Here is a 15,360-nt window from a genome sequence, read left to right as displayed (position 1 = left end):
GAGGACTGCAAAGAAAAGCCTGGTGTCTAAAGGAGTTTGCACTTCAGAGTCTAGATGGAGTCCACACTGCAACATAACAGTGAAAATAGCCTATTCTAAACACACAGTAAATAAAATGGTATTGGCCTAGAAGGTACCATTGTGGCACATAGCTGCCAAATCACCCATGCCTTTACAATAAAAATTGCAACCCTCACAGTAATATGTTCAGACTTATTTCCCAAGAGATAAATCATCTTCTACTCAACAGGGTATCCTGAATTCCTATCCCGAAGAATGGGAAACAAGGAATCTAGAATGGCTATATACAAACGCAACAGAGAAGAAAATGAGAAGCACACCCTACAGGACTTGACCTATATAATACACAGCAGTTTCTCAAATGTTGCCCTATTATATCACTCGCTGACAAAACTTGAGGATGGCATTGACGACAAACTGTCAATGCCATAAGGCAACTGGGATAACACTTACCCCCCAAAAAAAATCGAAGGCAGAGACTGCCAGCTCCCTGCCTTATGTACGGGGGGGTGGGGGGTGGGGTGTCAATATTCTCCTTAAGGTTTTCTACTGTGTTTTTGGCATAATCAAGGTGATTCTTCCAAGATTTAGATTGTGAAAAAGAGACCACCCAAATATTTCAACACCAGTATCTGCAGCAAAGATTGATTGTTCAGATGCCACACACCAACAACAGTGTAAATCCTTAAGTGGACACAACCAAAAAATCTACATATAAAAACCACATCTTAAGGGTAAAACACATGTCCCAAAACCTCTGTGAGAAACCCAGTACTATGTGGAGAACTTAAAAGCTGCGCTTTCTCTACTATTCTGAACTTGTTCTGTTTTCAACGAATTAACACGCCAAAGACTTTGGTGCCAAAACCTAGAACCTAGTTTTCAAAACAAGAGAATATTAGCTTATTATGTTATAAATTATGGCTACTTGAAAATACACATCCAAAAGTGCAAGATAGTACACAACCTTATTGTTTACTCCAACCTGCTAACACAAACACAAGTAACCAACGAGGGAAAGACATTATAAACCAGACTGAACGGTGGGTGGATCACAGAGCAGGTACAGCTGCAACACAACTCTAGGGTTGCCATATTTCAAAATTTAGCCCCCCCCCCCAACATGCCAGAAAATGTGATTTGACTTGCAAAAGATCCAGGACAAAGTGCCGCCTTTCATAAATTTTCCCTGGACGTCACTTCCACCTTTGAAATCCTGGTAATGTCCAGGAGAATTTGAATGTATGGTAGTCCTACACAACTCAGTCTGAGGCACCCTCACTCCTGAGGATCAATCGTGATTTGTCATGCTTCTCAACCAGTAAAAGCAGGGGTCAGCAAACTTTTTCAGCAGGGGGCCAGTCCACTGTCCCTCAGATCTTGTGCAGGGCCGGACTATATTTTGGAAAAAAAATCTGAACGAATTCCCATGCCCCACAAATAACCCAGAGATGCATTTTAAATAAAAGCACACATTCTACTCATATAAAAAGACACTGAATCCCGGACTGTCTGCGGGCCAGATTTAGAAGGCGATCTGACCCCCAGGCCTTCGTTTGCCTACCCATGAGTAAAAGCATTTAGAAAAGGAAAACTACACATGCCTGAGGTGCCCATTTAGAAGAGATGCCACTGGTACACAATGATGTACAGAAGGGTCCCTGTTCTGTTCACAAATTTATAAACACCTCTTTATCCCTCCTCATCCATGACAATAAGCCATGCTCTATTTCAGGGGTCAGCAACCTTTTTCAGCCATGGGCCGGTCCACCATCCCTCAGACCATGTGGTGGGCCAGACTATATTTGGGGGTGTGTGAAAATGGGCCAGAGTATATTGGGGGGGGGGGGAATGAACGAATTCCTATGTCCCACAAATAACCCAGAGATGCATTTTTAATAAAAGGACACATTCTACTCATGTAAAAACATGCTGGTTCCCAGACCGTCTGCTGGCCAGATTGAGAAGGTGATTGGGCCGCATCCTGCCCCGGGCCTTAGTTTGCCTACCCCTGCTCTATTTCATTGTTCATTTTCTCTTCCTGGAAAGAAACTATTCCCTAACTTCAGGAACTATGTCCTCAGCAATTATTACCGTATTTTTCGCCCCATAAGACACACCGGCCCATAAGACACACCTAGATTTTTGGGGGGGAAATAAAGGGAAAAAAATTTATTTCCCCCCCCAGGTGCGCTGCGCTACACCAGGAGCTTGGGGCGTGCGGAGCTCAGCGCGCCCCAAGCTTCTGCGTGCCGGCAAGGTCTCCGCTAGCGTGGGAGAGCCGGGCGCCTCTCCCAGGGCTAGCGGACCCCTGCGCTAATCCAGAAGCTTGGGGCGAGCTGAGGTCAGCGCGCCCCAAGCTTCTGCGTGCCGGCAAGCAGTCCGCTAGCCCTGGGAGAGCCGCGGGGCTCTCCCAGGGCTAGCGGATCGCTGCGCTACACCAGGAGCTTGGGGCGTGCTGAGCTCAGCGCGCCCCAAGCTTCTAGGTGCGCGCAAGCAGTCCGCTGCCGCCCCAAGCCTCGCGCACCCGGTGGGACCTCCTGCCGGGTGTGCGAGGCTTGCAGACACTCGCCCGAAGCAGGGGGAGCCCTCCAGAGGGCTCCCCGTGCTTCGGGCGACAGGCTGCCGCCCCAAGCCTCGCGCACCCGGTGGGACCTCCTGCCGGGTGCGCGAGGCTTGCAGACACTCGCCCGAAGCAGGGGGAGCCCTCCCGAGGGCTCCCCGTGCTTCGGGCGACAGGCTGCCGCCCCAAGCCTCGCACACCCGGTGGGACCTCCTGCCGGGCGCGCGAGGCTTGCAGGCATTTGCCCCATAAGACGCACCCCGATTTCCCCTTCATTTTTGGAGGGGAAAAAGTGCGTCTTATGGGGCGAAAAATACGGTAATTTCATTAAAAATTTAATCAGGCAGAAATGGCATGCCTGTGTTACCCTTTCATACAGCCTTGAAAGTAAGCCCACAAAAGCAACCAACAAAAAATCTTGCTAGCTGGCAGAGGACTTACAGAGAAAGATAGAGAGCTGCACTTTTATCCCACACATGGAGAAGGCGACTTCCCCCCTCCAGCCGTCTATGTGCTTTCTATGCAAGGTACTTGAGACCCAGTGTTCGACACTCCCATTGTACTTGTCGCATTTTGTGACAAGGAATTTTATTAGCGCAAGCCGTTTCTGAGCTCTGGGTGCAGTAGTGCGCCAAGATTTCCCTTTAAAACTGCAGAGTGGAAGGAAAGGAGGACCTTTTTCTGCCTCCTCACTTCCAGTTATTCTCAGAAGACTGGAGAAGAGACCTTCTTAAGAAAATTAGGGGGATAGGCAGGGGAAGGACTAGACCATGTGGAAAATGAACGTGATATTTTAGCTGCAGTTCATTCATTTCCAGCTTTGCATTCTTGTTTGTTTGTTTTTTAAATAAATGTCCCTGGACATCCCGTAACCTCTGTTTAAGGTGCCATTTAGCTCCTCGCTTTCACATCTCAGTTTCGAACATTGTTGAGAGCAATCCATCCACTTGCTTCACCAGCCTGCTCACTTGCCTACATGTAATTCCTGGTTACCTATGGATAAACAGCCCAGTGCTTAAATACAAAACTAATTTATATGTGAACTTGGCATGGTAGTGGATTAAACCTGCTAAATAAGATTACCGAGAGTAGTACTTTCTTCTTACTCTATCAGTAGAAAAAGTACAGCCTATGATTTACACCTTCTCTCTGCCAAGCAGCAGCTGAGTATATAGTCCAAATTTATTCTAGAAGATTAACTCTTGTAATCAGACCTGAGCCAATGTTTGATAGATTTAATTTCAGAACCCAATTCGGTATTTCAAGGGGAGAGAAAGTCCTGAAAGTTTACCCCTCTACGTTTGTCAGTAATAAATAAATAAATAAATAAATAAATAAATAAATAAATAAATCGCTTCATCTGAAGTCAGAAGATGCTTTTTAATTATTTTTTTTTAAAAAAAACCTAAGCAAATCCTCAAAAGTATAAAGACAGGATTATGTATATTATATATGCTGTGGAAATGAAGAAAAACAAAAACAAAACAATGCTGTAATTAGATTTTCAACACCAAGAATGTAAGAATATGACAGCACATTCAGGAACTTAAACAGTGCCCTTTCAGTAATTGGTGTTGGCAACTGAAACAATCTTCTTTGTATTGTTAAACTGTCATGGTAGCACATGCCAAATATTTCAAATCCCTATACAAATCAGCATCAGAATTTAGGACCCTGCATCAAACTTCACAATTTTTATATTTTTATTTTTAACAAAATGCTGACATTGGCACTGCCAAACCAACCATTCCCTCCTCTCTTCTGAAGCCCCTCAGACACCTCAAAATCTACTCCAGGGAGTTGAGCAAATTTTGGAGTAGATTCTGGGGCCCAAAGGAGGCGGAAAAGAAGAGCAAGTCCAATTGCATAAGTGGCATTCTGCTTATGCAGCCTTGGATATGACCCTGAGTAGTCTTACTGGCATTAAAATAGTAAACTATTCAAGAAATAAAAACCAGGGACTAACTTTCTATTCTCTCATGATGCATCAGAGAGCTATAAATACCGCTGATCAAGTTTGTTTTGCTGGGCTGCGCACAATTAAGATCCAACATGACATTTCAAATGTAATTTGTGTCAAGGTATTTATTCACAAGAAAGCAGGAAACAAACATGAATTAAGAATATGGAACAGATTGGTTTTGAACTAATTAATCAGGAATATATGGAAGATGAGACTGAGAATCAGAAGCATGCATAATTTTCTAAGGACCTGTCACACAAGATGTTCAACGCAGGCAGAACAAACCATGCCACAGTTGCTCCAAAACCCAGTTGTACTGCCTTTTTCAATAATCAGAGACATCAAGAATTTGTGGTAAATAAATACCACCCGACTTCAAACATGTGCATTTCTTTAAATGGAAAATGCTTAAATCATTTTATTACAGAAATGTAAGGGGAGATTTACAGCAACCAAAAAATAGCATATTACAGGTTTTATCTACAGCTTAAACTAGATATTTTAAAGCAAGACACTTAACTTAGAGGAGCCTTACTGCACTTTGCTTAAAAGCAATGATATATGTGGAGCACCTCACACAACTAAGTTTCTAAGAGACATGTATTTATATATGGGCTACACATTTAGAAGCTTTCCATAAACTCATTTAAGAGGAGGTAATTCTTCAGTGGGAGCGGGTGGAAGCTAACAAAAGTAGTGCATTAATGTAGCTGAATTAAATATAAATGTATTAACATTCTCTCTGGCTAGATTTCAATAGTGGTAACAAGCTTCTTCAATACATCTGGGGGAAATGTGCCCTGTTATTTCTAGTTTAGAATGGTAATATAAAAGCTGAAATATCCTCTCAGAATGAAAAAGGAAAAGAAAAGAAACAACCTACCATACCTTTGAGAATTCTCACCTTGTTCTCAACTTTGAGGTTTGCATACATACACCCTGGAAAGCAACAAGCCGCTATGACTTCTCAGTGCATACATACCACATCCATGGGTTTTCCCTTTACTCTTACTCTGAAAATTACAATGAGAAATTTTCCACATTTGTAGGAGCTTTCAGTTCTTCCTAAAATAATCTATTTGATCAAGAAAAAAATAACTGTTTTCAACTTCGCTAATGCTACACCTAGTTCAGGGGCTGGAAGAATGGTGTCTGCAGAGGCCTTTACTGGCATCTGCAGGGTCTTCCCCATACCTCTCTACCACCATCAAGCTTGAAAGTAGTACAGTGGTACCTCGGGTTAAAAACTTAATTTGTTCTGGAGGTCCGTTCTTAACTTGAAACTGTTCTTAACCTGAAGAACCACTTTAGCTAATGGGGCCTCCTGCTGCTGCTGCACAATTTTTGTTCTCATCCTGAAGCAAAGTTCTAACCCAAGGTAACCTGAAGCGTATGTAACCTGAAGCGTATGTAACCCAAGGTACCATTGTATCTGTTTAAGTCAATGGGCTAGGTAATGTTATATGTTTGGGGGAGGCGGTGGTACAAGAAGTCATACAGACTGCAAAAGCACTTTTCTGAGGACAAAGCCATATGCTTTTCAACTGACTGGTGGGCTCCATTGTCCCAAATAAAAACATCATCTTTAAAATGTAATTAAGTTATTAAGAGTAGCTTGCAAGGTATGATTTAGGACAGCCTTTCCCAGCCTGGTGCCCTCCATATGTTCCTGAAAAAAACTTCCATTAGCCCTAGTTAGGAAATCAAGCTCCAGAATATTATGCAAACATCTGCTTATACTGCCAAAGAAGTTGAAAGATGGAGTACCTACAAGGCAAATGCAAGATAGGAGAAGCCCAGATCAATTTTCTTGAATGCTTGTATATCCTAAATTATTAAAGGAAAGGGTTCAGCAAGCAAATAAAACCGTATGTTGAACTCTACAATAAATGGGCATCTTTTACAAAGCAATAATTTTGCAATTATAACATCATTATTTCATTCAAGATATAAGAATATATTTATCTACTTTAATAGCTAAGTTGTATTTGTGTGATATACGTACATAATTCTGTCATCTATGTATCTTGCAGAACACTAAAAGACTCAAATCAATTTCACCATTGTATTTCATCTATTTGCCAAATATTTTCTAGCTATGAAGTCAAGTCATTGTTCAGCAGCTAACAAATACTGTCAAGTTCTATTATGCCTCATAACTATTCAAGTTCTTAAAACTGCATTAGCATTTGCATATCCCAAAAATGAAAAACAATGTAATTTCATTGCAAATTCACTGTGAAACATTATAACCTTTCCCCTCCGTTTCCTATTAAGGAAACAACCATACCAGATTCCATTTTATTTTTCCCCAGTCACCTTTTTCAACTGATCTTCATATTTAACCAATGGCTGTCAACAGTACAGCTTCTTGATGTATTTGAACCAGCAATTACAAAATATGTTGTTGCATCTCTTGGAACCTATTCTGAAGATACCATGAAGCTTTTATCATGAATTTAAATAATCTAATCCTTTCTCTAATTTACCCACAAATTAAGGCTGCAACCCTATGCACATTTAACTCCTAAATAATCTCCCATTCAGTTCAAGGGAACTTACTTCTGAGTAGACATGCAGAGGATTGCACTGCAAAGCAATCACTTTAAGCAAACAAAGATAGCTGAATGTGCGCTGGGGTAAGTGTCAAATGGAGATGGAAAAGTTATGAAGGAAGATGAACATAGTTTCAGTGGATTCATTTCTTCAGATAAATCATTAGTCTTTAACTTTCGACTTGCTCACTTGCCCAAATCACCAGAATTGATATGGGCTGTTGCCTATATTTTTAAGATGTACATATGAAACACTCTATGAGAACATCCAAAAAAACCTGTAACTGACATGTGACTAGTAAGAAGTGGAAGTGGTGGCAGCTCAACGTTCACCAGCAAATGGAGCTGCTATTGGATAGCAGGAACATCTTTGCTGCTGCTGCTCATACTATATCAAGGTGAGGTTGGTTCATTAGTAAAACTAAAGTTCTGCAAATCTGGAGGATGTATACTTGAAAAATCCTGTACCGCTAAGCCACTGATGTGGCTCATAGTGGAATTATTGCTTTTAAGAATGGGGACAAAGCACACTGGTACAATCAAAAAAGTGTTTACCGGGTGTACTATTGCTCTAGGCAGGGACCAACATGTTGCTTCTAAGTATTAATGATGTGATCATATATGTTGCTTCTAAGTAGTAATAATGTGATCATATATGTTGGGTATAATAACTGCAACTCAGTAGTTCATGATCAGTTAATTACCATACTAGGCTAAATTTAGGTTCTTATTCATTCCCATTTCACAACTCTAACACAATCACCCGTATTGCATAGAAACCAATGCAAAACTATGGTGCAGTTCATCTTCATCCTCAAACAGCATGTGAACTGCTACATATTAGCACCCACTATAACTATCATCTTCGTAATATACACTAGTTACAGGCAGGTAGCCGTGTTGGTCTGCCGTAGTTGGTCTGCATGCACACTTCTTCAGATACACTGAAACAAAAAACAAAAGTCACCAGACCCTTATATATAGTGAGAGGGTGGGGAGGGGTTTTACTTAGAAGGGTGGTGGGAATGGGTGATTGGCTGATAGGTGTGGTAAACCTGTTGACAACTGTTAAGGACTGCAATTGGTCTTAAAGGAAAAAGCAAGGGATGAGTTGGCTAAAAATAGCTTTATCATGTATAATGAGATAAGAATTCAATGTCTCTATTCAGATATACATAATATACACTAACACTGATCTCTGTTCTCTGAGTGCCAACTTTTATGTACCAGCACTAGCCATGTCCAAGAGGGGGGAAATCAGCAGACCCAGAGAAATCCCAAGGGTTGCATAAACAAGGAGGAAAGCAGTGTTAGAAACTGGGATAGAAAAGCTAAGAACCAGTGGCTCCTGGGGCCTGGGTTGTGGGCACCATAACAGAATGCCTAGTCACCACCAGGCGGGGGCGGGGTCAGCAACACTTTTTTATTTGTTATTTTGATAAGCATGAACTAATATGCAATTCACATAAGTGACACATTGTTCATGTCACATTTTTAGCAGAAATTGTTAATACATGTTTAATTTGGTGTTTACAAGAAAAATATTGTACCGTACTTCAGTTTTCAAAACATTATTCTCTTTATTGTTAAACTCCTTAACTTATTTTTTATCCTTAACATATACTTCAAGGCTTCAAAGCATATACATTTGAGTAATCCTTGAGTGTCAGCCAGATGCACAAAATGGCACCCAAACCTTTGGAGGTGCTCACAAATGGAGAATCTTTAGGCACAAAATGCACCTGGCGTCCTGCTGATACAAAACCCTGGAGGAAACCCCAAACATTTGAATGAAGACTGAGCATGTTCAGTGGATATAGAACGCTGACTGACTGGGGTAGAAGGAATGAAAACCCAGTCAGGGGAAAGCAGTGATTAAAATTATGAAAAAGAGACACCTCACATTAACATTTTATTGGAAGCCCCACTTGTACTAATATTCAGCAAGGATACAAGGTACCTGAAAGTACATGCAACACATACTAAATAACAACAGAAGAAATACCATAAAGTGAAGATACCAGAGAAGATACAACTGAGAGAAACAAGGCACCCTCATGTTGTGAGCAACTGTGTAGGTACAGATAAAGTATAGATTTTTGTCCAAGTGCACAAAAAATAGAATGTACACAGTTAAATACACATAGCAACTACATTCATGTATCACATTAAGACAGGATTTCCAGCTTACTATGAACAGATCCTGAAGCTGAGGCTCCAATACCTCATGAGAAGAGAAGACTCCTTGGAAAAGACCCTGATGTTGGGAAAGATTGAGGGCACAAGGAGAAGGGGACGACAGAGGACAAGATGGTTGGACAGTGTTCTTGAAGCTGCTAACATGAGTTTGACCAAACTGCGGGAGGCAGTGGAAGACAGGAGTGCCTGGCGTGCTCTGGTCCATGGGGTCTACGTCTAAAGACCTATCCATTCTTAAGGAAATCAGCCCTGAGTGCTCACTGGAAGGGCAGATGGTGAAGCTGAGGTTCCAATACTTTGGCCACCTCATGAGAAGAGAAGACTCCCTGGAAAAGAGCCTGATGTTGGGAAAGATGGAGGGCACAAGGAGAAGGGGACGGCAGAGGATGAGATGGTTGGACAGTGTTCTCGAAGCTACCAGCATGAGTTTGACCAAACTGCAGGAGGCAGTGGAAGACAGGAGTGCCTGGCGTGCTCTGGTCCATTGGGTCACGAAGAGTTGGACACGACTAAACAACAATGAACAAGCAGGATGCTAGTGCACACAGCCTGTTTAGGCTCAATTTGCTTCTCCCTTTAGACAGTAGGTAAATCAAACCAGGAAGTCAAAACTAAGCTTGGCTTCTTATGATGTGCAAATCTGGCAACCTAATTTGTTGCTTCCAGAACAAGCAGGGGTTGAAACTTGCTGACAAACCTTGCTTATTTCAGAGCAACAAACCAGGATGCTTGATTTGCACATCATAGGAAGTCTGGTTTAATTGTGCTTTCCTGGTTTCCTTTACCTGCTCACATGAAGGGGTGGAGCGAGTGAACAGGCTGTATGAACCAGCACACTGCTTATCCACAGTATGCCAAGAATCTTGACCACTCTTTCATATTGAACAAACGAGGCGTGCAGGCTCTAGTCATTTAACTGAATTTTCAAACACCTCCATTATCAAAATATGCACACAGCACATATTCTTGCATTGTTGTGCTTTTTAGCATAGGAATGCTCTCAACAGAATACTAACTAAATTCTAACACATACTAATTTGGGAATGTGGAGGAAGGTACCTTGTGAAAGCGATTTCCATTTATACCAACAGAGGAATTATGGATTCAAGATGAACTGCATTATAGATGTGTGGAACAGAATGTCGTCTCCGAGAATGAGGAGGAATACAACATCTCATCATATAGCCAGTTATTTTGTGTTATTCATGTCAGAATGAGAAGCCCATTTTAAGTATAAACCACACTTGCCAGAGTAAGAGAATGCTGTTTCATCAGAAAGTATCTAGAAAAATTGTTCTACAAGCAGGTTTTTAAAGCCTCCAAGATATATTTTCTGCTGTCATCGTTGAAGTCATACAGCTTTGTTTGTCACAGCAGAAATGAAGCAGACATTCAAATTTCAATTGAAGAGGTAAAAATAGCAGTCTGATTTATCATGCTAAATTTTACATATAATACCATGGACTTGTTCTTAGTTCTTTTAATGAAACAGCAGTTATTGTAGTTAAACTACAGACTTGTTCATATTAGCCTATAGAGACAACTTTCAAAGAACAAAAGCACTTTATAGAACTAGAATGATTCAATTGCTGAAAGGAATATAAGAGCATGAACACAACAGAATTTAACTTTTATTGGCTGCCAGTTCACAACTGATATTATATGGATAATTTCTTCCTATTAACAGATACACAGACAGCACCAGATAACTTTTATTGTTAACTTTGCGGCGCTGCTTCTGTACAGATATTAAAAGTAACTAATATTATTTACTCAACATTTTTCATTTTATTTTTGTTTATTATGTAACAAATTAGCATTTCTTTTCACAGGCTAAAGGCAGCAGCCAAAAGGAGGGTGGACAAAATTAATAGTGCTTTTATTGATAATTTTAAAAAATAATTTAGAATTTGACATTTTAGAATTTAACTATAATGACTGTACCTAAATATATTATGCTAAAAGCTGTAGCTCTCTTAAACTTAACCCATGGCTCTCAGCCACACATATTCACTTAAACATATTTTTTGTATAAAAAATCATGAGGAAACATACTTGACATTTTCATCTCATGCATTGTATCCTCATGTATTAATTTTTAAGACTTACCTCCTAGAGGTTGAAAGTGGCAGTCACCTCATGCTAGAATCTAGGAGATGCTCTTGTCTATCTTAACAGGATCATCCATTGTACCCACCTGGGTGTAAACGACCCTTCTAATTATTCAAACTCTATGAACTACACATAGTTATTACTCTACCAAACACCATGAAGAGTCACCATTGCTCAGGATCAATTTCATTCCAGTCCTTTTTTTGGAACATTCTGAAGGCTCAAGTCTTTAAGGAAATTATCTTGCTTAGAGTCCCTCCGTGTATAGAGACCACCAAATAAAAACTTATTAATTCCTCAATCCTACCCTATCCCCATAAATAATTCTGAACCACAACATATATGCAGGTTGCATGGTCTAAAAACTACAGTTTTTTTGCATACCAATATGCTTAATAGCATGTTTTTCCACAAAATGTAAATTACAAGTCAAATTATTTCCTTTTAATTGTGATTTAAATAATGATTTCATAGAATGACAGACCTGTAGATTTGGAAGGGACCAGGATAGTCATCTAGTGCAACTACCTGCAATGCAGGACTCTTTCAACCAACATGAGGCTTGAACCTAAGAGTCTCATGGTCTAACAACTTAGCTATCCCAACTATATAAACCAGTCCATCCTGTTTTGAATATAGGTAAAGGGACCCCTGACCATTAGGTCCAGTCATGGCCGACTCTGGGGTTGCGGCGCTCATCTCGCTTTATTGGCCAAGGGAGCCAGCGTACAGCTTCCAGGTCATGTGGCCAGCATGACTAAGCTGCTTCTGGCGAACCAGAGCAGTGCACGGAAACACCATTTACCTTCCCGCCGGAGCGGTACCTATTTAGCTACTTGCACTTTGACGTTCTTTCGAACTGCTAGGTTGGCAGGAGGTTTTGAATATAGACAACAATAAAAAGAGAAAATCACCTTTTACTCAAAAAACCTACTGTGTTAACTCCCTTATACTCAGGATTTACACTCTCCTAATAAAGACAATCTAAAACTGTTGGTGTCAACTTCTCAAGGGACAAATTGAAAAACTTTTTCCCCTGTTACCACTTGTAACAAATACCTCACAGAAAAATACCTTCGTCACACACATATGACATGCCACACACTTAAGGGCTAGATTCACCTAAGGAGTTCCATTAGCGCAATGGGGTTTTCCCCACCTCCCCTATGCCCCCATTGCCCATAGGGGAGTTAGGATAATCCACAGAACAGTGCACAGGGGGAGGAGAGGAAAATCCTTCCCTCTGGCAGACTGAAATGCTTGCACTGATGGAATGAGCGCCTCCCTTTCAATCCAACAGATCCAACAGATCCAAAGAATTGCTCCTCCCTTTCAATCCAACAGATCAAGTTCAATGTCAGTTATTTCTGTAGGGGTAACTCAGGATAAGGTCTTCAACATGTCCTCACATATCAGATATAACAGTTATTTTGCCTGCTTTTTGTTAGTAAAGGAATAAAGAAGAAGAAGAAGAGTTTGGATTTTATCCCGCTTCATCACTACCCTAAGGAGTCTCAAAGCGGCTAACATTCTCCTTTCCCTTCCTTCCCCACAACAAACACTCTGTGAGGTGAGTGAGGCTGAGAGACTTCAGATAAGTGTGACTAGCCCAAGGTCACCCAGCAGCTGCATGTGGAGGAGCAGAGACGCAAACCCAGTTCACCAGATTACGAGTCTACCGCTCTTGAGCACTACCCCACACTGGCTCTCCCTGGAAGAGAGCCTGTGGAAATGACCTTATTTTTCCTTGCTTTGTGTGGATACAGGCAGATAGACACAACCTGGGTAAAAAAGAAGGTTCCAACTGAACACATTCATAGAAAGGAATATAGGAGCCAATAACAGTCACTTTTAATATGAGTTTACATCCTTGTTTTTTCGTTTTACTCCTGACACAGTGAGAGTTCCACAAGAGTTGAGAAATAAGTAATTTTGTTAAACAAGTAACTTTTCATGAGCATGGCCCAAGAACTTGCACATCATAAAAACTGGATGAACAGCAATATAGAAAAATCTTCTGGACCTAACATCATATATCATAGCACACCTAACAGTGGGAAAAGACTATGCTTACGGAAACACATGGGCCTACATATATACTTACTTACACACACACACACACACAAATTATACATATCCAACCTTTATTAATTGTACAACTATTTTAGGGAGGGAGTGAGACTTGTTCTGTCACACCCTCTCTCTACAATCACTAACTTGCCTATCTAACGAGTCAACCCACTTCCACAAAGTTCAAACCTTAAACAAAATGTGGCCATTTCACAGGTTTCCAACAGCGGAATGATAAAACAATGAAATCTATAGACTGCCTCTAAACATCACCGCTATTTCTCAGCACCAGTGGAAACTAATTGTGGGTCACACTGGTTTCCTTGAAGTCCTCTTCTTCCAGAGCAGCAACCCCCCAAAAGGTAAGTCCTTCGTGGAGATAAACTCCAATGTCTTTCAGCAATTTCATTACTGGTGGGGAGAGACGCACATACAGATCGGCTCCAAACCCAATGCATGCCGCCACCAGTCCAGTTATCATCATAGAATCGTAGAGTTGGAAGGGACCCCAGGGTCATTTAGTCCAGCCCCTGCAATGCATGAACCTCAGCTAAAGCATCCATGACAGGTGGCCACCCAAGCTCTGTCTAAAACCCTCCAAGGAAGGAGAGCCCACCACCTTTAGTGGGAGTCTGTTCCACTGCCAAACAGCTCTTACTGCCAGAAAGATTTCCCCCTCCAATGTTTAGTCAGAATCTCCTTTCTTGCAACTTGAAGCCACTGGTTCGAGTCCTACTCGAAACAAGCATGCTCCCTCCTCCATGTGACAGCCCTTCAGATATTTGAAGGCGGCAATCCTATCTCCTCTCAGTCTCAGCTAAACATACCCAGCTCCTTCCACCGCTTGTCATAAGGCTTAAGTTTCCAGACCCTCGATCATCACGATCGCTCTCCTCTGAACACGTCGGCAGACCTCCTTCTTGCGGAGTTCTCCTCCCAAACTGATTCCCGTCGTTTGGAGACACGCGCGGGAACCGACGGCGATTTTTGCTCTCCCAAAGCCATTTCTGACATTCTTCCCGCTCGCCCCCCCAAAACCCACCCTCGATGTCCCCATCTTTACCCCTCTCCTTCTAGTTTTGCAGTACAACGAGGGGGCCGCCGCCGTCGCCGCCCTGAGGAGAAAGGTAACCTCATTTCCACGCCACCGATTCATCCAGACCTGGTCGCCACCCCCACCCGCCAACCCGGCCAGCCACCTTCTCCAAGGCCGCCCCTCGCTCACCGAGCTTCCCTCGGGATTCCTCCAGCTTCTGGATCTGGTTCTCCAGGAAAAGGACAGAGACGCCGAACGCCAGCACGGCCAGCAGCTGCAACTTGGGCGGCAGCATAATCCGGAGCAGCCCCATCGGCAGCAGCAGCCGCAGCAGCCGCCCAGCAGCAGCCGCCGCCGCCGCCGCCCGCCTGGTCGCACGTCCGCCGAGGGATCACGACATCACGCGAGGCCCGGGCAGGGAGGCCGGAGGGAGCTTCGGCTCGGTTGTGAGCGGGGGGGGGGGGCGGACACCACACACACACCGCGGGCAAGGGAGGCGGCGACGGCGGTGGCTCACATCCCTCAGGAGACGTCGCGGCGGCGCCTCAGCAACGGTCCCTTCGGCCACCGACACGTCCGAAGAAAACACCTCAGCGGCTCCGTCGGCGACTCCCGCTCGCAGGCACGAGCTCAGCCTGCGCGCGCTGCTCAGCAACCGAACGCCCGGGCGTCCTCACGCCCACCGACGTCGAACCAGCCAGGACGCGGGTTCCGCCCCGGCGCTCGCTTCTCATTGGCCGCCGTCCGCCGCCCTCCCACCGCCTATTGGCCGAGCGCGCCGCCGGGCCCGCCTTTCGCCGCTACGAAGCCTAGCCCCGCCCAGGGACGTTTGGAGCTCCGA

At 43.0% G+C, this 15,360-nt stretch overlaps 1 protein-coding gene across 2 annotated transcripts in view; it reads right to left on the bottom strand.

Annotated features, from left to right (window-relative positions):
- HS2ST1 (heparan sulfate 2-O-sulfotransferase 1) overlaps positions 1–15,196 on the bottom strand; it is a 94,130-nt gene extending 78,934 nt beyond the window's left edge. Inside the window, exon 1 of one of the 2 annotated variants that reach the window (XM_081194084.1) lies at positions 14,709–15,196. In XM_081194084.1, the coding sequence (XP_081050210.1) occupies positions 14,709–14,832 (124 nt within the window). In that variant the 5' untranslated portion in view covers positions 14,833–15,196. The remainder of the gene's footprint in view (positions 1–14,708) is intronic. The other variant, XM_081194085.1, reaches the window with a different exon arrangement.
- Positions 15,197–15,360: the final 164 nt, after the last annotated feature.

Source organism: Podarcis bocagei (assembly GCF_964188305.1).
Source record: "Podarcis bocagei genome assembly, chromosome: 5".
Classification (NCBI taxonomy): domain Eukaryota; kingdom Metazoa; phylum Chordata; class Lepidosauria; order Squamata; family Lacertidae; genus Podarcis; species Podarcis bocagei.
This window is presented reverse-complemented; position numbering and strand designations above follow the sequence as displayed.